Genomic DNA, 25,761 nt, shown 5'->3' with positions numbered 1-25,761 from the left:
ATTGTGTATTTGAAATTTTTTTATGATTCATATGTTAGATATTGGGTCTGGAAAAATTATATCTCCATTTTATGACCATGATGCACCTAGCTGGCTAAGCTATTTCATTTTAGCTAACCACTAGACAGTGCAGAATAAATTCATATTTCTCATGCCTGTTTCAATTCTTTTGGTCCATGAATGCAATAATTGTTATGGAATACCAGTAACAGTATACCATTATGTCGGGGCCACTTATGTGTGCAATGAAAGTAACACTATCAAGGAAAAGGCCTTTCCTGTACTCACACCTTGAGATGAATAGTCCCCCATGGAAAACAACGCAATAGGATCAAAGACCATAAAAGGTAAGATTTAAGCTCAAAATAAAAACTTGGTACACCTTTGGTAGAACTTGGAAGTCTTCTTGAAGATAAACTGCAATTCATATCACCAAAAATTTATGATTCATATGTTAGATATTGGGATTGGTATTGATGGTGAGATAGGTTTATATACTAGAAAACAACATTTAGATAGTTTTGGTAATATTTGATATTATTGTAAAGATTTTTTTTTTTTTTTTTTTTTTTTTGCTGCACTATTGTAACGATGATTTACTATATTTGTAACACCCCAATCCAATTTTTATAATTAAACTATATGTTTAAGTGGTTAAGTATGATTAATATTTTAAGCCACTTGCTTACAAAGTATTTAATGAACATATTATTTTATAATGTTATTGAATAGGAATTTGTAAAGATTATAAATAATTGAAATGACTATTTGTATTATAAAATATATTTAGCATGTACAAAACTATATTAGGTAGTTAAGTTGTGAGATATATATATATATATATATTTATATATATATATATATATATATGCAAAGTGATATTATTTTGGTAGAAAAGTAAGTGTGAATGCAAGGAATTATTTTGGTAGAAAAGTAAGTGTGAATGCAAAGATTATATATATATATATATATATATATATATATAAAAGTGTGAATGCAAGAAAGTGGAAAGTGGGTGGGATATTTCTTTCCCTAGCCATAGACGTATCCACCCCAATTTTTCCTCCTCTCTTATCTGATTTTTGCTGCCCCAAAAGTCTTCACACTTTACTCATTTTCTTGGCTGCATCAGATCAGAAGTCCAGCCCCTCTCTCACTACTCCTTTTCCTCTTTGTTCTTCTTTCTCTCTTCTTCTGTTGCTTCTACACGGCAGCCCTCCCTTTCTCACCAACACAATACATTCCTCTCTAAAGATGAAATTAAACAATTAACCCTAAGGTTTCAGCTTCAAATTGTGGTGGGTAAGTAATTAAACCTCATCTTATTTTGTGTATTTGGATAGTATAATTGTTTGCTTACTTTCTCTCTTTGTTCTCTGCTCTGTTTTTGGAAGTTGAATTGGTGATTCTGTTTTAGTGATTTGAAGGTTTAATGATATTATGGTTTATTTAATGTTTAATAACATATTTTAGTATGTTAATTATAGGTATAAAAATACCCAAATGAAATTAAGGCTTATTGCTATTTGTTGATGATTTTGTAAGAATATGTTCTGAAGCTGTCACTGTGACAGATTCTGTGTTCATGCATGTTAAATTATGTATTAAATTTTATATAGTGAATTTGGATGCTAGGGATAATTCCTATGAAACTTAAGACACTTTTGGTTGTTATTGAATTGGTCTCACAGCATTTGGATGAACATAAAATTAATGGTTTAATTTATAAGTTGCATGAATTTCTGACAGGACAGATTTGAGTATGCTGTCTTGCGTGATTTTTAGTAAATCATGGATTTATGCTTTGACTCCGAAATTTTTATGGTATATACTGGACATATAGGGGAGTAGTTATGTTAAATTTCATGACAATTGGATGTGTTTGAGTAGCCCGTTTGTATTTTACAAATGGAGCCTATGCTGCTGGAATAGAACAGTGAATAGTAAGGGACATGCCTAACTTTGTGGATTTAATTATCAAGTTAGGGTGAATGTTTTGAGCTATAATTTGATATGCTTATCTTTTGGTATGTTTCGATCATAGATTAATTTTGTGTAACTTGTTTTGAGGTTTAGTACCCAAAGGAAGGGGTTGTAAACCATGGGATGGTTGTATGTATGAAGCTGTTTTGCCCGACGTGTTGTATGTTATCATATGAATCTATATAGTTACATGATCATGCTTAAAAGATTTTATATTTATGCATGCATTATTGCCCTAACCTTAAAGCACATTTTGAAATAAAGTTAGCTCTTTTAGAGATATGGGATTAATATAAGAATGTTGGTTTCTCTAGGATTTTGTACTTGTTGTTGATGAATGTATTTTTTTGTTTGTGGGAACCTCGTTGAGGTGGGATTAGGATTTCCTTAATTCTAAGAAATAGGCTTTGAGATGAACGTGAAGTTTATGGTAAAGAATTATGGATAGTAATAAGCTTTGATTTATGGTTTAGGTGTTACCAGTATCCAAGTCTAAGCTCCTCCGACTTTAGGCTCTCGGTTCCTCTGCTTTCAGGTAAGGGATAAGTTATATGGGCATTTGGTAAGTCATGAGGTTATTTTAAAGTATATTATGCATTAAAATGTTTTTTATTAGAGATATGGCATGTAATCATTATTCTGATAAAGATATGTTCGTGAGCTTTCGAAAGACTTATGTATATGATTTAAGCATATTGATGCTATTATTGATTTCACGAACATGATGTTTAATGAAAAGAATAGAAGTGCTATGATTATGAAATGTTACGCAAAAGAAGAAATTTCAGTATGATGTAAAGTATGAAATGTTTTCAGGTTATGTCCTCTGGTAATCTGAACTCGGCTAGTAGGGGTTAATTACTGGCTTTCCATGGAAATATGTTATCTGTTTGGCCATTTAAAGTAGAGGAAATGGGGCTGCCCGTAACTCTAGGCCATTTAAAGTAGAGGAAATGGGGTTGCCCGTAACTCTAATCCGATTAAGGCCTTCTCCCCAATGTGTACGGACGGCGGGGAGGAACAAAACCTGGAGGGGATGTGCCATCAAGCCTCCCAAAGGGGACAATATCATACACACGGGGGCGCCCAAATGTGATGAGGCCTTCTCTGTACAGCTTATCAGATATGGACTAACCAATATGATATGACCGGCTATGTTATGTTATTAATCATGAGAGAATTATTTTGTTTAAGTGCAATATGAAAAGTTAAAAGCTCTCATGAAAATAAGAAGTTTCTGATGAAAAGAAAGCTGTTCATTAAAGATAAAGTTTATGAAGTTCTGTTGTGCTATAAAGATAAAGTTTCTGATGAAAGTACAAGTTTATGTTTAAAAGTTATCAGATATCTGTTTTTATGAAACGTTAAGTTTTATGATCATGAAAGTTATAGTATTCTATGAGAAGAAGTTTATAAAGAAAAGTTTTCTTATCAGTCAAGATGTTTCTAGTTTAATACAAAGTTGCCGATTATCTTATTTAAGTTAAAATAATTATTTTGTAATGAGAATATATACATGGTGACTTTGTAGGAAATGAAAGAAGTTTAATCCGAAAGGTTTTGGTAATATGATTCTGATAAGAAAAGGGAGAACAATTATTTTCCTATTAAAAGCGTATAAGTTATTATTCTGAATAGTATAAAATACTATGCATGGAAAGCTGTTCTCCTATTTGATTATGCATAGAATGAAATGATTTGATTTACATGCATCCTTATTGAATTCTCATATATCTTACCTTTACTGAGCTGTGTAGCTCACCCCTTCCACTCTTTCAGTTAGCATGTTTTATTTTGGAGCAGAGGGAGCCTTAGTCGAGTTTGGAAGGAGCTGGTTTTAGTTTTATATGTATAGATCTTAAATTAGCAATTTGATGTTTAGCTTTTTAGTATTGTGTATTTTAGGATCTAAGGAAAGTTGTGTACCTAAAAGTATTAAGAGATGTATTATGTAAAAGTATGGAAATCAAATGACTGGTGGATTATGTTATATTTTGAGTATGGTGTAGATGCTCTGACTATCAAGTGAAAAATTATATCAAGAAGTAAAGAAATAAGTATGAAAAGAAAAAAGAGAAGTTTTTAGAAAAGTTTTGTAAAAGTTAAGTTGGTTCTTGTTAATATCAGGTTTAAACTTGATATTAGCATGCCGGTCATGGTCACAAATCCGGGTATCGGGTTTGGGGCGTGACAATATTGATTATTAGTCTGTGGACTGGTGTCACTTTGGAGCTTTAGAAGCCTCTATTGTGCTGCTATTGCTGTGGACTAGAAGAGCAGTAGAGAAATTTGATGGGGCTGTGGGAAATTATTCAGTCTATGTAAGTTTAGATGTGTGGATGATCAATACAAGTCGGTGTTTCAAGTGCCTATGGTCCCAATTCTGAGCATGACAGATATGTGGGTTTGGTGGTGTCTTGGAATAGATTTTGATATGATTCCGTTTGAGAAGTAGGTTTGATTTTTTTAATGACTTATTTCATGGTGTGTTTGTGCATTAAGATTAGAGTTTTTTACCCTTAATAACTTCAAAGGAATCAAACCTTTTAGAAAGTTTTATTATTTTACTTAAAAATGAGGATTCCCTCTTAAATTTGGTGGAAGCCATGAGATCAAGTTCATAAAACCCTCTTAATTTTGATCAAGAGTGTATGCCAACTGTTTACGAAGTGAAACAACTACTTTTGATAATGGTTTCAACAGATTAATATATTTTCCATAGTTTGTCAACATATTAATATTCATAGATTTTATATTGCCATGGAGACCTGCTGACAGAATCACATGGTAACATACTTACATAAAAATTAAATGAATAAAAAAGTCAATATGTAAATCTTCTGCAAAACAATTGAAGATTTCTTAAATGAACATGTATAATTATTTGTGAAAAGGCTCCACAAGTGAGGCTGTACTAACACTAGCATATATATAATTTGAATGGGGTTCTCTTGATTTTCCTTATCTTATTGAGGTAATTGAAATATTTAACTTTCTCATCATCGATATAGAATTTCATAGTAAATTTCTTCTCTTTGGTTATATTAGTCCTTCCTTTGTATTGCTTTGTTCTGTTTATTTTATTTTTTATTATTTATTTTTTTAAATCATTTATTTGTTTCTTTTGTTACAATTTTATATAGTGCTGAGGTTAAGGTGTACGTGACCATATCTGCATTATAGCTAATTTAACATCATGTTTTCCTGGCTTACAAAGGGCTGAGACCTTGGAAATTGTTGAATTCCCAATAGTAGGCTGCATCAGGAATAGCAAAGTTGGGGTCAAAGATATAACATTTTCATCAAGGTAAACATATTACACATATTTTTATTATTATTATTGTGACAAAGAAATTAAGAAATTATTATTGTCACTATCCAAAAAAATTTGTGCATCATGTATCTTAAAGAGCTTAATTGTGATCATAAATAAAATTGTATTTTTAATATATATTGGAAGAATCCTAGGTATCATGGTCATAATTTCAAACCCATTGCTAAGGAAAGCTTCGTGGTTCAACAACACCTAGTGGTTTGTCAGCTAATTGATGTAATGAGTTTCATAAAAATCTGCACTACACTGCACTGTTTCAATCTTTTTGCACTGCACTATTTCTCTTCTATTAATGTTTCTTGAATGTTAGCTAAAAATTGGATTCTTATTGTTTTGCAAGTAGGGATCTGGTATTTTTTTATTTGGGTTATTTGGTAATACAACTACAAGATAAGGACAATCAGGTATTTACCAGTCTATCCTTTAATCTGTACTATTTCTTGCATATTTATTGGTAATATGTTTCTAGAAATAATTTGAAATTGGAATGTGATTGCATATTTAAATTTCTTGGTTATCTCAAACTTGGTTTTATGTTTGGTTTAATTGTTTCATTTCAAGATTGCCATAGTTTTTACTACCTCTATGTACAATTTGTATTCTATCAAAGAATCATGTTTTTTTAATTTCTATATTGCATATTTTTATTCTGAAGTTAGTACGTGGATGCTATATTGTGTATTTGCCAAAACCTTTTTTTAGTCATGAGCAATTGTACATTGCAGTGGCTAGGGTTACAAGCAAAAATGGACTAAAATTTCTTTTAAAAAAAATATTGTGTATAAAGAAGTTTTTACCAATTTCCGAGGCAAGAAACCAACTAATAGAGGTAACATAATTTATATTGTAAAAGTCACTCATAATTGCTTTGCATTTATATTATTTATTTTTGTGTTTATCTCCTTCTCCAAATTGATTTAGCCACTTTGTTTGGAGTAGTTTCTATTTAGGTCTTTAAGTTATGTTTTTCTCTTTGCTTTTTGGTTTGTGCATTAAATATGATCAAGTTTTTTGATATTTGTATGGATTGGTTTCAGTTTAGGTCTTTAGGTTATATTTGGTTTTGATTAAGGAATTTGAGTAAAATTGGTTTTAGTTTAGTTATTTTTGTTAATTTGTTCATATTTATCTATCTATGTTGACTGGGTTAAAACACAAAGGAGCGGATTTAAAGAACTTAAGCGAGTCTTAGTCTCTTTCAAGCACTTCTTATATTGAAATAGAGCAGGAGTTTATTCTAGACAAAGTTATAAGCAATTCAAATTAGGTCGGAATGAAAAAGTAAATTAGGCATTTTCCCTTAATCTATATAAGTAGTAACGTGAATCTCTATGGAGGGAAGGCTTTTCAATTCCTTTAATAGGTTTCTTTTAAGATTTTTTGTGTTGGCTTGTAATGATTTTTTCTGAAGGAATCTTTGCCTAAATATATATTTTAATTTATCAATATATATTTTTTGCTTCAATTTTAGAGTTGCAGGTTTATTCAAATGTTAATAAGATGAATTGACCATCTCACATTATGAAATCAGAAGGCAGTAAAATTTTATATATCAAATGCAGGAGAGTATAACTTATTGTCAACAAGTAGAACAAGTGTTCATATTGATTTGGAAATTCCTAAGACTGCTAATTTCAAAGATCAGTAAATGCTTTGTTTGGATTCACGCTTTTAATGTATTTACAGTTTCCACAATTCTATGTCTAATATCTTTATATAATATAACAAGCTGGTGGAAAGTAACCAACCAATAGTACAAATTCCAAAGCAATCCAAATCACAAGTGACAATTCAAGAAGAGATACATCAACAAAAGAACCATAAATAAAATATCCAAAATTATGTGGAAATCTAATAATGAGGTAAGAAGAAAGAAAATCTTGAACAATAACATTGTGTCCTTAACATTGCTTTATGTACTATAGACTTGCTTTTACAAAATTTAACTATAAAATTATGAATTGATTGATATTCATTAATTAAATGGAAAATAATTTGTTTTCCAAATACAACTAAATGACTATAATCTCAAGTATAGATGAGAATTCTTCACCGTCAAGAAAGTTTTAAAATCTTTTGAAGAAACTGACAAAGTAATTCAGCTTGATAAAAAGACAAAAGTACGTATTCTTTGATATAGCAAAATTACAAATTTGATTTTTAACTTCTATATGTTGTAATACGTTTCTCAACCTATTCTATTGTCAGGCTTACAGTAGTGATACTTCAAATGAATATAACATCAACTCATCAAGTGAATAAGGTGGTGATTCTACAAAGTTTCAAAAATTTGATGTTCAAAGCGGATGTGCAACTCACACCAACATCTGTAATCAAGGAAAACAAAAGGACATTCAGTGACTACTACGAAGTAACAAAAGAAGAAGATACAAAAAACACATCAAAGTTGGCTTTCAATTTATTTGAAATATTAAGTAGTTCTTTAAATTTGGGTTTCATTCATTTAATGGATAATTGAGGATGCAAAGGATTTGATTTTCCATTTTAATTTAAACTTAAGTTTGATTTCTATTTTTCATTATGTAATTTATTGTTTCATATCAAGGATAGGAAATTATGAAACTGGAATCTGAATGTACAATCAATGAGGAAAAGAAAAAGAATAGTTTACATCTTTATAAAATAGCTTTCCCGTGCATCGCATGGGTTAGCGACTAGTAATAACAATTAATATAGCTGATGATCATGAAAATACACCAAAGCCCGGGCAACAACTTGTACGATAATGAGTCTTTTTACCCAAGACAGTAACAACTTGGACAGAAAGTAACTAAGGCTTCCAATGCATGTACATTCTCCTACTACAAATCTGACACCCCCTGAAAGGCAATATCCTACCAAGTTTAGAAGGTTTTGGTGCTTCATTGCTGCAATAGTGTTTAATTCTTTCACCCAAGAATGATCACTCTGAAAAATATAAATTTATGGGATCGATTCAGATAGATATATGGAAGAAAATAGATGAAAAGTTATACATGTTAAAGAGGAAGAAGAAGATGGTACAAGAAATTTTTTTTTTTTTTTTTAAAAGGTTACAAACCTTGACTTTAAGTACATGTCCTTGAATCCGTTGGATGAGGATGGGTGTACTTTTCCCACTTAGTTTGATGGTGCCTCTATAGAAGGCACCAAAGTCACCCTCTCCAATCTTGTAAGAGGATTTGAAACCTTTTGTTGCTTTCTCCAAGTCTAAGAGATTGAATTGAATCAGATTATGACCAGGTGATGTCTCCATTGCACACAGAATACTTTGGTGACCAAAGAATTGGGAGAGAGAAACAGCACAGGCAAGAGAGCAATGTGAAAGAGCGAGTGGTGCCTTGAGAATTAAAGTACTAAGCTAAATCCCCCCAACAACAAATTCTGTTCTAGCTAAGACTTGCTCCAACAAAATATTTTAAAACCAAATCCGTGAAAAAAATGGTAGACTTCCATTTTTACGCCCTTCTATCAGCATATAGTAGGAATCTGAATTTCGGGTAACTCGGTGGGGCATTTTTCAAACGACAATAACTCTCATGATTTGTTTCAAAAAAATTCAAAATTTGTGTTAAAATTCAAGCTTGGAATGTCTACTTTCTACAACATTCAGATTGCATCAAAGAATTTGTTGGACCGTGAGCTATGCCATTCCACCTCAAAACCAATTGGTGATGAGGAAGACATATTCAAATCTTTTATGGGTTTCGACATCACACCACACAGGCCTATCTTTAAAGTGGTTGTAGTGAGTGTTAGGACATATGTGTTACACATGTTAGGAACATATGTCACTATTTTATGTAATTGGCTAATCCTTTGACAAAACGCACTTTTACTTGTAATTAGGTTGATCTACGATGTGTTTAATACTTCAAGAAACAAGGTTTCAAGTTCAAGTGTTAAAGCCATGCAAGTTTGTCCAAGAACCAAGTCAGAAAGTGTTTTTCATTAAAGCTCGACAGTTATCATCTATCGAGGTTTAAAAAGCTACTCAAGCCTGTGGCTCGACAACTAGCTCGATAAATGGCTATCTATCGAGGTTTATGAAACTTAGTTTTTCAGGACTGTTTTTCATCCAATCTGTGATTGTATGTTTGGGCTTTCTTTTCTCACAACCCTAGACATATAAACGGATTATTTTAAGGGCCTAAAAAGGTGACACAAGGTGCACAAGAGCAAATTTCACAAGAGTGAAGAAAAGTGTGACCGAAAACCTAGTTTGCCCTAGTTCTTGAAGAAGCTGCTATGTTTGTATACCGTAGGATTTTTTGACTAAGCAACTTCATGATCTTCATCGTCTAGATGAATTGAAGAACTTTGCAGCCAACAACCTTCTCTAGTTGGTGATTGAAGTCGCGTACTAGGATCCACGCAATTGGTTAATTATGTACTGGGAGCCGTGCATTGAAATTGAGAGATTGTCACTACAGAACAAGTCCAATTGGGTATTAGGGTAAGGGTTCAACTGTAGGTTGGTATAAGGTACTGGGATTCCTTTACTTGTAACTGCTTGTTTTGATAATAGTGGATTCTCAAGAGTGGTGACCTTAAATCACCCGGAGGGATTTTTACCGTGTAGGTTTTTCCCATTCGTAAACAAATCACTGTGTCAATTAAATTTTCGCCGCATACTTAATTTATTTTGTGATTTATTTGTGCTACCACGTACAATTACATGTTAATTTGATTAATTAATAAACTTGGCTAATTAATCAATTAATTTATCACAAGGGGTCAATATATTTTTGACCTATCAGGGAGTCAAATTGTGGTCCCCCAAAATAAAAAGGTTTCCAAAAGGTCACTATTCAACACATTTTCAAAATGATTTAGTCTCGTGAATAACTAGCCACTAACGTGTTTTTTACCAAAAAATTGATTTTGTGTGGATTGGTCTCATGGTATAGGTATAATATTTTAAAACCAAATTTGTGAATGAAATGTTAGACTTCCATTTTTATGCCCTTCTATCAACACATAGTTGGAATCCGAATTTGGGATAATTTGTTGGGCCATTTTTCAAACAACAATAACTCTCATGATTTGTGCCGAAAAAATTCAAAATTTGGGTTGAATTCAAGCTCAGAATGTCCACTTTCCAAAACATATAGACCACGTCAAAGAATTCCTCATTGTTCAAAAGTTATTGTCAAAACAGTGACCAAATGTCACTTTTCAACACATTTTCAAAACAATTTAGTCTTGTGTATAACTAACACTAACTTATTTTTTTCCAAAAAGTTGATTTTGCCTAGATTGGTCTCAAGGTATAGGTACGATATTATAAAACCAAATCCGTGAAAAAAAAACATTAGACTTCCATATTTACGCCCTTCTATCGACACATAGTTGGAATCCAAATTTCGGATAATTCAGTGGGCCATTTTTCAAACGATAATAACTCTCATAGTTTGTGCCAAAAAAATTCAAAATTTGTGTTGAACTTTCCAAAACATTCAAACCGCGTCAAAGAATTCCTCACCGTTCAAAAGTTATTGTCAAAAAGGTGACCAAAGGTCACTTTTCAATGCATTTTCAAAGCGATTTAGTCTCATGAATAATTTGCCACTAACGTATTTTTTATCAAAAATTTTGATTTTGTGTGGATTGGTCTCGAAGTATAGGTTTAATATTTTAAAACCAAATTCATGAACAAAACGTTAGACTTCCATTTTTACGCCCTTCTATCGGCACATAGTTGGAATCCGAATTTCGGGTAACTCGTTAGGCCATTTTTCAAACAACAATAACTCTCATGATTTATGTCGAAAAAAAATTCAAAATTTGTGTCCAAATTCAAGCTCAAAATGTCTACTTTCGAAAGCATTCAGACCGCGTCAAAGAATTTGTCGAACCGTGAGCTATGCCATTCCACCTCAAAATCAATTGGTGATGAGAAAGACACCCAAATCTTTTATGGCTTTCGACATCATACCACGCATGCCTGTTTTTACAGTGGTTGCAGGGAGTCAAATTGTGGATCCCCCAACAATTCCTCCCTCACAATGACACTCCCGGGACTCGAACCCGCGACCTTGGCTCAAATACCATTTGTCGAACTGCGAGCTATGCCATTCCACCTCAAAACTAATTCGTGATGAGGAAGACATATTCAAATCTTTTATGGCTTTTGACATCACACCATGCAAGCCTTTCTTTAGAGTGGTTGTAGGGAATCAAATTTTGGTCCCCCCCAACAAAAACGGTTTCCAAAGGTCACTTTTCAACACATTTTCAAAGCGATTTAGTCTCGTGAATAACTAGCCACTAACGTGTTTTTTACCAAAAATTTGATTTTGTGTGGATTGATCTCGTGGTATAGGTATAATATTTTAAAACCAAATTCGTGAACGAAACGTTAGACTTCCATTTTTACGCCCTTCTATCAGCACATAGTTGGAATCCGAATTTTGGGTAACTCGGTGGGCCATTTTTTAGACGAATAACTCTCATGATTTATGATGAAAAAATTCAAAATTTTTGTTCAAATTCAAGCTTGGAATGTATACTTTCTAAAATATACAAACTGTGTCAAAGAATTTCTTACCGTTCAAAAGTTATTGTCAAAATGGTGACCAAAGGTCACTTTTCAACGCATTTTCAAAGCGATTTAGTCTCGTGAATAACTAGCCACTAACGTATTTTTTTCCAAAAAAATTGATTTTGTGTTGATTGGTCTCAAGGTATAGGTATAATATTTTAAAACCAAATCCGTGAAAAAAAACATTAGACCTCCATATTTACGCCCTTCTATCGAGACATTGTTGGAATCCGAATTTGGGATAATTCGGTGGGCCATTTTTCAAACGACAATAACTCTCATGATTTGTGTTGAAAAATTCAAAATTTGTGTTGAATTCAAGCTCGAAATGTCCACTTTCCAAAACATTTAGATTGCATCAAATAATTCCTCACCGTTCAAAAGTTATTGTCAAAACGGTGACCAAAGGTCACTTTTTAACACATTTTCAAAACGATTTAGTCTCATGTATAACTAGTCACTAACGTATTTTTTTCCAAAAATTTGATTTTGTGTGGATTGGTCCCAAGGTATAGGTATAATATTTTAGAACCAAATTCGTGAACGAAACGTTAGACTTCCATTTTTACACCTTTCTATCGGCACATAGTTGGAATTCGAATTTCGGGTAACTCGGTGGCCTATTTTTTAGACGACAATAATTCTCATGATTTTTGTTGAAAAAATTCAAAATTTTTGTTCAAATTCAAGCTCGGAATGTCTACTTTCCAAAACATACAGACTGCGTCAAAGAATTCCTTACCGTTCAAAAGTAATTGCCAAAACGGTAACCGAAGGTCACTTTTCAACGCATTCTCAAAACGATTTAGTCTCGTGAATAACTAGCCACTAACGTATTTTTTTCCAAAAATTTGATTTTGTGTGGATTGGTCTCAAGGTATAGGTACAATATTTTAAAACCAAATCCGTGAAAAAAAAAAAAAAAAAAAAAAAAAAAAAAAAAAAACATTAGACCTCCATATTTACGTCCTTCTATCGGCACATTGTTGGAATCCGAATTTAGAATAATTCGGTGGGCCTTTTTCAAACGACAATAACCCTCATGATTTGTGCCGAAAAGATTCAAAATTTGTGTTGAATTCAAGCTCAAAATGTCCACCTTCCAAAACATTCAGACTGCGTCAAATAATTCCTCACCATTCAAAACTTATTGTCAAAATGGTGACTAAAGGTCACTTTTCAACACATTTTCAAAACGATTTATTCTCGTGTATAACTAGCCACTAACGTATTTTTTTCCAAAAATTTGATTTTGTGTGGATTGGTCCTGAGGAATAGGTATAATATTTTAAAACCAAATTCGTGAACGAAATGTTAGACTTCTATTTTTACGCCCTTCTATCAGCACATAGTTGGAATTCGAATTTCGAGTAACTCGGTGGGCCATTTTTTAGACGACAATAACTCTCTTGATTTTTGTTGAAAAAATTCAAAATTTTTGTTCAAATTCAAGCTCAGAAAGTATTCTCTTAATAACAAAGTTTATTAATCGAGGGAGGAGTTTCGTTCATATGACGATCGATTCTACTATCTTTTTAGCTTACGATCATTTCAGATAGCTTGCCTTTTATCATCTTTTTATTTTTATGATTTGCTTATTCTTATTCCTGGGTGGACCACTATATTATATATAGGCAGTTGTTCGTTTTTTGGTGTACAATACATGTTTACTGGTTACAAGGCCTCGCATTTTATTGAAACTAAATTGACAAGCACTAGTTGCTCTTACTACCAACAACCAAATTAGTTTTCTTTTCTTTTCCTTCCGCACTAGAATAACACCCTTTTAAATTTTTTTGAAGGAACAACCAAACTAGTTAGGCAGAAGGAATTTTTACACATTTTTTTTCGGCTAAGGAGGGGGTTTAGAAGTTAGAACAGGACCTTAAGGTGAATGCCTAAGGAGAGCCAGAACTTTAAGATTGACAACTCAAGCCACAACTGTTTCCATTGTTCCGGAAAACATGCTCCCCTATGGTTCCCTATGGAGCGAGCATATTATGTAGCAATAAATGAACCAAGCCATATGCACGACTCAAACCTAAGCAAAGCCTAATTATTTTGTTGTTATTGTACGTACAGTATTCTAATGTATAGTGAAATTCTTAAAGTACACTAATTATAATTTGATTAACGTTTGACATCAAAGCTTTACAAGGAAGCAACCAAATGTTCAGCCGGATGCAAAATCAAACATCATGATACTTCTGAATTTACAGAGCCCCACTTTAACCAACCTGACCTGCAGAAGCATAGGGATGACTCCCTGATCTGTGCATGTAGAGCACAATATCTAGTACATGCAATAGCATCGCAAAAGCATGATAAATTTGCTTTGATCCAATTTCACCTGCATATGGCATAGGAGAGAAGGTAAATAAACACGGCTCATTATACAATCATCCTTCGCATTACCGTAGCTTTGTCTCACTTGGTTTACTGCCCCTAAATGCTGAAAGAGAGAAGAATGACCTTGTGGCTGAAACATAAAAAATAAAAAAATAAATAAAAAAACTGGAATATCAGGATCAATAAACATTAGTAAAATATAACACTGGAGTGAGAAATGGAAAGAACCTGTATAACACCAAAGCATACAGGAATTTGATAAGGATGTACAATACTCCAGATCATAGATGAACACTTACCTTTAGTTGTGGGGACCACAGCTGAGTCACAGCTCTCTTGCAACTTTTGAGAAGAAAAGGGGTCGTTCACTTTGCTTAAATTTGATTGAGCTGCATGCAAAATAGCCATGGTATAAAGCATTAGACTCAAATAGAAACATATCAAACTATTTTAGTAAGCAATACTCCCAAATGTGGGGAGTTCAAGAAGATCAGGATGTAATGTTAGGACCAACAAGGATGAAATAAACTAAAAACTAAAAAGAAAATATATATATATATATATAGAAAAGGGGAAGAGGAAAATATACCAGGGAGTAGTTCGCGAGCATCCAAATTTCTTTCAAAGCTTTCACATAATGAAGTCTTTTGCTGTGCAAAGTTCTTTGCTTGAAGAGCAGCCTTTCTAAGAAAATTGTCAGCATTTCTCTTACTTAGAGGTTTAGATTCCTCAGCATCATCCTCTCCTTCAGAAAAGACAGACGGACTAGACCAACCAGTACTACTGGCATCCCCTTTGCTCTTCCGAGCAAAATTCAAGAGCCTTTTCAATCCTTTTGGGGCATCTTTTTGGCAGACCATGATGGGAGGATTTTCAGCATTTCCCCACTCAATAGTATCAGGTTCACTACTTTCTTCTTGCAGCATCTGGGACAAAGAATGACGTACACGTATTGACAATCCAACAGGTTCAACATTGGCTGGAGATGCAAGTTCAGATGTGCTGACATTACATGGAATGGGCAGTTCCTGATGCTCTTCTATTTCCACCCACGCCATGGGGGAAACAATTGATTCCTCCTCAACTTGAGATATCAATGAAGAAACTTCCTGAATTTTGAAGACATTATCTCCATCAGCAGCAAGTGGTTTAAAGTTCTCAGTCTCACCACATTGCCAGTCACTATTTACCTGAGTTTCTGATTGTATAACATCATGAAGACCCAATGACACAACATCTCCCTCTTGCTGCTGACTGACCAGATCTGAAGCATTAATAATTACCTCACTTTCTTGAGCTTCCACTAAATTTTGACAGTTTGTCAAACATTCCTCCACCTGAGGAGAATGCTTTTTCTTGTTAACAGGACCAATAGCAGGGGCACTCCGAGAACCCTTACGGAGAAAAGGTTTTGATTCCAGTGGGACTACACTGCTTTTCCTGGTGATTTTGTTATAGAAACTAGGCTTTGTTGAATCTTTACTAGAACAATCTCCAGAAACTCTCACAACTTTCGTTTTGGTTGTTTTATAAGAGTTTGTCACCCTTTCCTGCCTTTTCTCATTCAGACCCTTTACATTCCTGTCATGATCACTTCGTGTATCCTTTACATTTCTCTGCCCCACCTGGGATTTTTCCACTCTAGGGCTCGGTCGAGGGAGTGATGGTGCTGGGTTGAATTTCTGACGTGCTGGTGTAGTGCCAACGGAACATATGATTTTACCTGGTGATGCCCTTGTGGCTCTTGGCGATGGTGTTGACGGCCATGATTTGCGTGTAGCAGGAAGGGGTGATGCTTTAGATGAAACCTTCTTTGTAACAGATGGCTTCGAGGTTTCTTTTCTAGCATTTACAGGTTGAGATGAACTTTTATGTGGTTTTTGGGTTTTGCGCATAGCATGTTTTTTACCAACATCATTCCCATTTGTGGAGGCCATTTCGGCTTTTCTCTCATTAAGAATTTGCTGCATTTCTCTAAATTGCACTTCTTTCTCTGCTCGCCTTTTAGCATTCTCACCTCGAAGTTTTTCATCCCTCTTCTCCCTGTAGTGGTCATAAAACCCACCTCTCTTCTCAGAAGAAACCTTTTTATTTCTGCTAGTTTGAGGCTTAGCATATCTAACAGGCTTATTTTCAGTTATTTTCATCAACATCTGACCTAACTCTGCTTCCTTTTGTCGATTCCATTCATCTGAGGCTGTTAATTTTCCAATAATTTCTTCTCCTTGGATTTCTTTAGCATCAGTTGCCAAAACATTCATGTCTGCTTGAATATCTATTGGATCATATGCTTTTTCTTCTCCCTTTTCTAGCCCTACATCTACTTCAGACGTCTCAACAAGATTGTGACCTCTAGATATACATTCTGACTCTGAAGTCACTCCTACTGAAGACATTGAAATCTCACCATCTGCGACATTATTGGGAGTCTCTGGAAAAGAGTCTTCGGAAACAATTTCTGGCAGACATTGGGAGGAAGCTTCACCCATACCTGAACTCCATCTTCTCAATACAGATTTATTTGCACAGATAGAGATATTTGTTAATGACCTCCGTTTCTGAATATCTGTAGCATGATCCCTCTGTTTGCTTTCAAAAAGATTTATGGCATCTTGAACACTGATTCTTTGCACATTTATCTCAGGTTTCTTAATGGGTTGTTCAAATCCTTCGTCTTCACTATTGTTTGTAGCTATGTCTCTATGAGACAATGCCCTCTCTCTAGCAGGAAAACAATTGAGGCTCTTAATCGTTAATGCAGTGGCCCTCCGTGATCCAGTTCTTCCTATTTGAATCCTCCGCATTGGAGATGCTGACCGCCTGGGTGATGCAGACCTTATAAGAGTTCGACTTCTTTCAGCAGATGTTTGATACTCATCACTTGAGTCAGAAAACTCCTCGCTTTCTGTTGAGCCCTCTCGCTCAATCTGGGCAACTTTTGCTGGTGAAACACCATATTTTATTGGTATAACTGAATGTACAGGTTTTGATGTCCAAGTACTCCCATCTTTCTTGTTTACATTGTCATTCCTTGAATTGTGTGTGAACAAGGACTTGTCATCATTTAGAGGACCAGCACTCTGGCTCTCCTCATTCAGTTCTACAAATTTGAAAAAAGATTTCCTGCCATGGATTGTAATCTTATTCAGTTCCAAAGGAATTTCATTTACCATATGACCATAAATTATGTAGAACCACATTGTTCAAACAACATTGCAACCTTTACTTTGGTAGGCAACTTACTTCAAAGCTGTTGCTCCAAAATGTTCTAAAAATTGTGCTAAATCAGTGATTTCTTTATAGGAGCAGGTAGCACCAACAGCCTTGTTAAAAGCAGCAGCTAAGTCCCCTCTTAATGCTGTGAGCCTTAAGTCCATAGCTCGCAACAGTTCATTTCTGCGAGGATAATTTTCAATAGCTCAGTGGTGATGCAAAATAAATAAATATATATAAAACTGCTAAATGAAACATAACAAAGAACAGGACATACTTTGAAACATCTGATGGTGCTATCTCAACTTCAGGCTGTTCGCATGCAACAAATTGTCAACCGCTCATAGTAAATGTAATATGATTATATGGATAAATGAACAAAATGAGCTTTTAAATATCTAAACAGCGAAATCAAACTAAAAAAAAAATGTACAAAGGGAAGAGCAATTACTTTGGATCTTGGTTCCTCATCCATAGAGTTACAGCTATCTGTCAAAAGTGGAAAAGCTACAACCATTAACATTTACTAAACCCTGGAAGTCAAAGATTTCACTTAATACAACAACAACCAAGTCTTAGTCTCAAAATCAATGTTGGTAAAAGTGCGCTTAAGCAGGAAGCGCAAAGTGCCTAAGCTTCTGCTATTTTCACTTCCAAATTGAGGCACATTTGAAGAAGCACTATGGTGCACTTTTTGGAGCTTTTCAATAAGCTCAATGCACACTTTTTGGGGGTTTTACAAAGCAAAAACAAATGATAATTGTAGCCATTAAATGATTAATTCTATTATATAAAATTCAAATTTGGGGTATGCTATATAATACACTTAAGCCCACCCCTCCACCATTAAAAACTCTAGTATGCCCCATTGAGAACCACAATCATTACAGTCAAAATTTTGGGATCTGCTATGAATCCTCAACAAACTAATCAAGGTTAGCCACATGTATTCGTTTTCCTCATTCTACTCTATCCAAAGTCATACTCTATATTACCTCCTTAATTGACATGTCCTTTTTGGTTACTTCAACTAATGATATTTTCAGTCTTCTTCTACCCTTTTTTTGTACTCTTTGGTTTTGTGAATTTTGAGAGACTCATCCCTACACAAATTGCTTTTTTAAAAACTTCTCTGTTGATTTGTTAAAGTTGATATGTTTTATGGCTTTGGGAAGTTTGGACAGCCTTGGAGACTAGTGACAACCAGAAGGAAATTGCTGAGTTAAAGGTATTTCTTCATACTTTGTTTTGGACAAAAGATCTGGGAAAGTTATGTTACTTTTTGGGTATTCTTTGAAAAAGAGAGAAATGCATCCTTCTATAGAAAAAACTACTGTAGAGGTCTTTCTACCAAGTGTCACCATCACAATATTCTTTGTAATATTTTGTCAATTTTCTCATATATATATGAAATGGATTGGGTGAGGGCTGAAATATAGAAACAGCAACTTCTCTCTCATACTTTTCTCCTTATTTAAATCTTCCTTTTCACTAACATGGTATCAAAGCAAGGGATTTGATTTGACTCTAGTCTTGATCAATACTACCTTCTTTATTTCTTTTTTATTCTCTCTCTTTGTTTTACTAGGATAACCCTCAGATAGGAGATCTACTACATGATATTCCTTTTTCTTCGGAGGAAAATTATTACTTGGACAAGTAAGCAGCATAATTGCTCTTTCCTAGGAAGGAACTTGATTACTTGGACAAGTAAAAACAGAGTGTTGTCTCACATTCAAGTGCAGAGGTTGGCTCATACATCATGTAAGCTTATGTGGATTAAACATCCTCTTGAGGTGTTGAAGTTTGATGTGAAGCTACCATCAGTATATTATGATAATCACATAGCAATTCATATCACTTCCAACCCAGTGTTCCATGACTGAACCAAACATATAGAGGTGGGTTGTCACTTAGTCTGAGAAAGAGTGGAAACTAGAAAGTGGTGTGACTGCTACTCCATATGTCTCTATAGGGGCTCAAGTCTTTTATTTTTTTCACAAACCAGTGTGCAAGACTCGTTTAGATTTGTTATATAACAAACTGGGACTACATGACATATATGCCCTAGTTTCAAGGAGTGTTTTTTTAGTTTTTATTTTAACAAGTAACAAAAAAATTTTATTGAAATAGGAAAAGAAACCCAAGTACACCGGGGGTGTACACAGGGAGCAGTACAAAGAGACTTACAAATTACAATGCTCAAGCAAATCTAAAAAAGAGAAGCAAGGAACACAATGAAAGCCAAACTCCAATCCTGTAATGTACGAAATAAGAAGGATTTAATTTCAAGGATAGAGTGTTCACATCCCTCAAAACTGTCCGTTCTCAGCACACCACATGATGCAATGTGGTACAGCCCTCCAAAATGATATGTTACGATGTTTACTGAGAGCACAGCTTGGCAAGGTAGTGAGAGTATTTTGATAATATCCAAAATGATATATTTGTCACCCAGATATATCATTTGCAGTTAGTGTTGAGAGCCATTACATGAAAGCTCCTCGTCTTCCACATTGAGAGGCAGTTATTCAGATTGTGAGGTACCTTAAAGCACATCAAGGCTATGGTCTCTTGTATAAAGCTAGCGGTCACCTACAGGTAGAAGCCTTTACAGGTGCAGATTGGGTAGTCACCTTCAAACAGAAAATCCACTACTAGATATTGCGCTTTTCTAGGAGCAAACCTGATTACTTGGAAAAGTAAGAAACAAATTGTTGTAGCCAGATCTAGTGCAGAGGCTGAGTATAGAGCCATGGCACACACATCATGTAAGCTTATGTGGATTAAGCATTTACTTGAGGAATAAAAATTTGATGTGAAGTTGCCAATGACCATGCATTGTGATAATCAAGCAACAATTCGCATTGCCTCCAATCCTATGCTCCATGAGTGAATTAAGCATTTAGAAGTAGATTGTCACATTACTTGGCAAAAAGTAGAAAATGGTGTAATTACTACTCCATATGTTTCTAAGAGAGTCCAAATTGCTGATATGTTTACCACAACTTGATGTAAAACTCATTTGGATTTATTGTGTAACAAGTTGGGATTATATGATATACTCTCTAGCTTGAGGGGAAGTGTTATGGATTAGTATATATGTCAGGGGCATATATAATATTTTTGTGTGTTAGGAGGCTGACCAAGAAACCCTAAACACACGTTTACTCACAACACATTCAATTAAACCAACACATTTGCATTCATTGACTTTTGGAAAACTAAATGCACCTATTTGTTTATTGTGAGGATGTCATCAAGGAGTGTTATGAGTAATATTGTAAAAGTAGTGAGGGTATTTTGATAACATTATATTTTATCCTCAAACTATAAATAATACATATGTATTAGGGTTAATTAATTTAATTTTCTAAGTACGATTTTCTATAATTACCGCGTTACAAAGATATTAAAAAGGGGACAGGAGTTTATAATAACAAAAACATGTGAGAATAACACAACTGTGTTTATTACACCAAATTTTCTCGAATGATAACACTTTGGAAAAAATTACCTGCTTCCGAACTTCCAAATTGATCGTGACAGTCCTGAGGAGGAAAATTTTTGTTGGTGAACAACCATACACATTAAAATAATAGTTTATATAAGGACAGAAAATACACCTGGCTATATAAAGAGAGATGAAATTTTTTGGCTTCCTCCAATTGAATCATCTCATCTTCAATAGCTTTAGTGACCTCTAGTAAATCCACTGAACCAATAATACATAGGAATCTGAGAAGACAGAATAAGATATGTACTATTAAGAGCAATAGATACCAACATTTTCGTTAAAAATAAATAAATCAAATGAGAGACATTTTTTTATAATTAGATATTTAAATAAAAAGAACAAAGTGAGGGGCCCAATCCTAGTACACAAAAAAATATACAAGAGAAAACATCCAAATAATAAAATAGGACAAAAAACTTAAATTATAAGAACCTGTTCAAAGTTGATTTTGTGAACCATGCAGCACTGTTGAGGTTTTCTGGAAGTTGAAGTTTAAAGCTACCATCAGAACCTTTAGCATAAAAGTCATTTACTTTTGGTACATGCACCAACAATTGTTCAAGAAGCCCAGTTGCCAGTTTTTCTACTTTGTTGTCACTGTAAATCAATGCCTCGTACCTAACACCCCCATCCCTGACACCAAACATTTTAGATAAGTTAATTATAACTAACAGAAACATAGATACATGTGGCCAATATTTTGACATTTCAACTCAAATAAGCTCAACAGGTCTGGCTCAAATCCAAGTTCTCTTCATTCCATCTTGAAGGACTTATTTGATTCTATTAGGACTGTCCAAACACCCACAAAACCCAAACCACCCATCCAACTCAAGTCAACCCAGTGAGTTTTGGCTGATTTCAATGCATGTGGTGGTCAACGGCAAGTCAAACTCCTCAAATCCTTTTTTTTTCCAGGTAGAGTGTCAGGTTTCCCACATAAAAATCCAACACATCCAACCCATCTGACAGTGAATTTGAAGGCCTTCTAGAATCATCAAAGGGGAATGGAGATCTCCAAATAGCCACTGGTAGCTCCTTGTTGTCACTGCACCACATCAGCAAAACCAACCGTATCCGGAACTGGCCGGTCTAAAACCCGAGCATTGGCAGTTGACAATGGGTGAGCTATTTATAAATCCAAACCTGATCCATGGACACCCCTAGATTCTATATTTACCTAGATGTTTCAGCATTAATCTAATCCAAGTCAAAATTGAAACAAAAAGGCAAAACCTCAATATCCATCGAAATTTACGATGAAACAAAAGACTATATGGTATACAGAAAGGTTAAGCCATCAATATTCCAAAACAATGCAAAATTGGAAGGTTATTCTTAAAATTTCATTAAAGCCTTGATATATATAATCCTCTCTAATAACCATGTAATCAGTAGAAAATTTTTGAGGGACTGTGTGTGAAGCCAAAACAGACAGCTAACATAATTTTCGAAGACAAAACAAAAAAATAAAAAATAAATAAAATAAAATTTCCAATGATTTTTTGGATATTTGGAATTTTTTTTTTTTTTCCAATCTGCAATTTTGAAGTTATATAGGCTGATGAAATATTTTCAGCTCCTCCTTTTGAACTCTCTAAATATTCTTCACTAACATGTATGAAGTGTAATAAGTGAACTACTTTTGTCAGCTCCACCTCCGCCAACAAATTTCAGATAATCTACAGAAAATTTTTTACCTGTTTTGATTAGGCAAAATTTGAATCGCAGCATAATCTAAAGGTGCATCAGCATCTATTCCACCCTCCATTTTTAACCAGCTTTCTGTAGAAGCAAAGGAGCCTGAATAAGCAGGAAAGAAAAGGTATATATTAACTGAAAAACCAATCTGAGTTTGTGGATGTTTTATATGCAACTCCAAATGTATATATAACCAGAGAAAAAACTGAAAGTGTCGAGGGCAGCTAGATGCCTGATAATTTGCATGCCTGATATATTGGTAAGTTACACACGCATCCAATGGGTCTTGAACCCACAACCTCACCCTCCACCTTACTATCACTCGGGGAGGTTTTTATTGGAACTGAAAAATATATTCAGGAATATTTATATGAGTTATCTGAAGGTTAAGTAGATTAAATAGAGATCCATCTCAAGGAGACAACTACCTAATCTACTACAAGCTTATCTCCTCTAATTCAAATTCGTCTTATTTCAGATAGCGTACGTTGGCATGCTACTGCAGAGGATTCATGTAAGAAAAAAGAAATTTATAGTTTTGGAGTTTAGGAGTGAGATATATCATCTACTATAGACAATAACTATTTGGGTGTTTGGAGGATGGCCTAAGGTAGAGAAAAGTTCAGGCCTATAAATTAGAATGAAAATAGAGATTGAAGAGACTAGTCCAAGATTTGGATTGGATGATGCTTGAAACTGTTAAGAATACTAGCTTATTTGAGCAAGAATGAATCGTCTCAAAACACAGTACCTAACCATGTAGTTGTAGGATCTCTGTTGGAATTCCAGAATGCTATTATATTTATATATATGTACACTCTCTCCTCCTCAAACAAAATTCGTCAAGCAATTCACGTAGTTTCTTACGTTTTACATCCTCCAAAACAAAACAAAAAAAAAACAAAAATAGAAAGAAATCTACTTCATTTTGTTATTTATTTTGAATTGTTTGAGATTGAATAATGCCTGCCTAGATTCAGAATGAGACATTTATAAAACATCAAAAATAATTAAGTGCACTGCACTCAGATCTGAGAAACCATGAGCATAATGAAAAGAATACAAAGCAGTAAGAGAGTAATTAAACAGTAGTAGTAGTGTTGTAGTAATTAGTTAAAGTTTGAGTTTTGCTTGAAAATAAAAAGAAATGCAAAGTGGAACTAATCCTAATAATAATAATGCAGTATTAAAAAACCCAAAAGCAAATAGAAATGCGAATAAATCTCTATATATCCAAAGAAAAAGTACGAAAACGAAAAGGCTAGATTTTTTTTTTTTTTTTTTTACCTTATACCTGAGATCTGAAATTATGGCTCTCTTTAAAATGTAGGAGAGAGATAGATCTTTGTTTGAATGGGAACTCAAAAATTCATGTACAAAGCTGCCAGAAGAAGAAGAAGAAGAAGAAGAAAACGAGCTAGATGATGAGAAAGGGGAAAGAGTAAGAGGAGTAGAGAGAGAGAGACAGACAGTAAAAAAGTAGTGTGCGTAGAGCGTTGCGCGTTGGTTTGCTTGCTTGCAAAAGCTTAACCAGATGATATTAATGCATCACTCATTGACTACTATACTTTCAGTTACAGACGCGTGTTTTAAACGCTCCCCCAACTCCTCTTGTGTCGGTACTCTTTTTCCTTTTCCTTTTCCTTTTTTATCCTTCTATCTAATTTACTTTTTAAATCTCAAATTTTTAAAAACGTTCCAATTAACCCTTTTTATCACAATTCTCTCATGCTTGAATTAATAAGCCTTTGTCCAAAATTTTCTAGTTAAATGAATGTAGAATATAAATATTACACTTTTGCTCTACATTCTTTAGATCATGATTTCAAATGATCCCTAATCTTCCAAATGTTTCAATTTAATCTTTATACTTTTGAATTTGTTTAGAGAAAAAAAAAATCAAAGTAAGTAAATTTTACGTCTAAAAAAATATAAAATATAATTACCAACCAAATCTGCAAATGGAAAATGTTTAAAAATTTTCACCAATATAATTTTTACCATCATTCTCTCAAGTTTTAAAACTCCCCAACTTCCCCCCTACTATAATCTTATTATTGCTTTCTATTGAAATTGCAAATGCTTTCATTCATTTACCTCTTTGTTTGATAAATTTGATTTGTATTTGTGGGGGGTAAAAGACTAATAGGTCCATGTAGATGTCTACATTGGGCCAGGGGCTCAACCCAAAGAAAACCCCTCCTCGGCTGAGGTATAACCTAGGGTAAAAGAGGCAACAGACCACCAGGAGCAAGACCCCATATCGTTTCACAAGGCAGGAAAAGTACTAAAGCAGAAAAAGACAACAGAGAAAACAAAAACGTCTAAGGAAAAGGCTGTCATTATTGCATTCAGTGCCTTGTGCCTAACAGAGCCATACTTCTCTGTCCTTACAACCACTCCCAACAACTGAAGGGAGAGGTTGATGGGACAAGTACCTACCCTAGGGACCCCATTCAGGAAAAAGGAAACGACTATAAAAAGGGGAAAAAGAGAAACAGAAGGGGGATCCTTCCCCCCCCCCCCACCCTAACAAATGAAGGATGCCAGGAAAAGCTCCTCGGATCATGCCGAGGACCAATTTTCTTTGGTAAACTCGATCCATGGGGAATGTCGTGATGGTCGTTGTCCATACACTAAAGCCCAGCTCTTTGGCCCACTCTCTATCAATTCATTGTATCGAGCTCACTGGTCTAAGGTCCCATGCATCTTGGACTTGGCCTGAAAAACGTGACCCTACAATTGGCGCCGTTTGTGGGAAGAGCTTGTGCGCTAGCAAGTGCAACGGCCAATCACGGTGGGGTCAAGCTCCTGCCAATAAGAGTCCATCAGGAAGACCGTTGTGGCGGTGGTACAAGCTGCACGAAAGCCTCCCCCTATTTCCTAAAACACATCGTCGTTGTCGTTGCTTAGCCTCCACTCAGGCCCACACTTCGAAGCGTTGATTACGTGGGAAGGGTTGTTCAGCGAAACGTGGTCCTAGGGGCTTCTGACGTCAGACGTGTGCCCCGGGCACCTGACAAGGAGCTAACTCTTGCGGTCCTAGTAGTCCAGTCCGCTGAATCCCCTACGAAGAGAGAAGTTGTCTTGCACGGTCCTCGAACTCAAGCCTATGGGGAA

The 25,761-nt window shown here is 34.6% G+C and overlaps 2 protein-coding genes across 18 annotated transcripts; one reads left to right on the top strand and one right to left on the bottom strand.

Moving 5' to 3' along the window:
• Window positions 1–1,001: 1,001 nt before the first annotated feature.
• On the top strand, window positions 1,002–7,849 carry LOC126697919 (uncharacterized). Of its 13 annotated transcripts, none has more exons than XR_007646298.1 (6): window positions 1,002–1,302; window positions 2,457–2,518; window positions 5,201–5,290; window positions 5,452–5,515; window positions 5,661–5,721; window positions 7,526–7,849. XR_007646298.1 is itself a non-coding variant. In XM_050395052.1 (4 exons), the coding sequence occupies exons 2-4, from the start codon at window positions 2,535–2,537 to the stop codon at window positions 7,794–7,796; spliced, it is 372 nt and encodes a 123-aa protein (XP_050251009.1). In that variant the 5' UTR covers window positions 1,002–1,302; window positions 2,457–2,534; the 3' UTR covers window positions 7,797–7,849. The 13 variants fall into 13 exon arrangements, 1 of the variants encoding a protein (XP_050251009.1); XR_007646296.1 differs by having other exon boundaries at window positions 5,452–5,533; XR_007646299.1 differs by having other exon boundaries at window positions 5,444–5,515.
• Window positions 7,850–13,888: 6,039 nt separating this feature from the next.
• Window positions 13,889–24,160, bottom strand: LOC126697918 (uncharacterized). Of its 5 annotated transcripts, none has more exons than XM_050395047.1 (11): window positions 23,929–24,160; window positions 22,641–22,743; window positions 21,373–21,573; window positions 21,050–21,161; window positions 20,941–20,974; window positions 17,875–17,912; window positions 17,701–17,735; window positions 17,454–17,606; window positions 14,800–17,333; window positions 14,510–14,599; window positions 13,889–14,340 (listed from the first exon to the last, which is right to left on the bottom strand). In XM_050395047.1, the coding sequence occupies exons 2-11, from the start codon at window positions 22,709–22,711 to the stop codon at window positions 14,273–14,275; spliced, it is 3,336 nt and encodes a 1,111-aa protein (XP_050251004.1). In that variant the 5' UTR covers window positions 22,712–22,743; window positions 23,929–24,160; the 3' UTR covers window positions 13,889–14,272. The 5 variants fall into 5 exon arrangements, with proteins under 5 accessions (XP_050251004.1, XP_050251006.1, XP_050251007.1 ...); XM_050395049.1 differs by having other exon boundaries at window positions 22,641–22,725; XM_050395050.1 differs by having other exon boundaries at window positions 23,936–24,160.
• Window positions 24,161–25,761: the final 1,601 nt, after the last annotated feature.

The sequence above is a fragment of the Quercus robur genome, chromosome 8 (genome assembly GCF_932294415.1).
Source record: "Quercus robur chromosome 8, dhQueRobu3.1, whole genome shotgun sequence".
Taxonomy (NCBI): Eukaryota; Viridiplantae; Streptophyta; class Magnoliopsida; order Fagales; family Fagaceae; genus Quercus; species Quercus robur.
Note: the sequence above shows the minus strand (reverse complement) of the source record. Positions and strands in the feature narration are given on the sequence as shown.

What these genes read in the sequence shown, in the direction of transcription:
- LOC126697919 (XM_050395052.1), top strand. An exon ending in GATATAACATTTTCATCAAG is followed by an intron (nt 5,291 to 7,525) that starts GTAAACATATTA and finishes TTCTATTGTCAG; the next exon opens with GCTTACAGTAGTGATACTTC.
- LOC126697918 (XM_050395046.1), bottom strand. Translation starts at nt 21,647, where the DNA reads ATGTCAAAATATTGGCCACATGTATCTATGTTTCTGTTAGTTATAATT. An exon ending in ATCTCTCTTTATATAGCCAG is followed by an intron (nt 20,975 to 21,049) that starts GTGTATTTTCTG and finishes TTTCCTCCTCAG; the next exon opens with GACTGTCACGATCAATTTGG. An exon ending in GCACCATCAGATGTTTCAAA is followed by an intron (nt 17,607 to 17,700) that starts GTATGTCCTGTT and finishes TTATCCTCGCAG; the next exon opens with AAATGAACTGTTGCGAGCTA.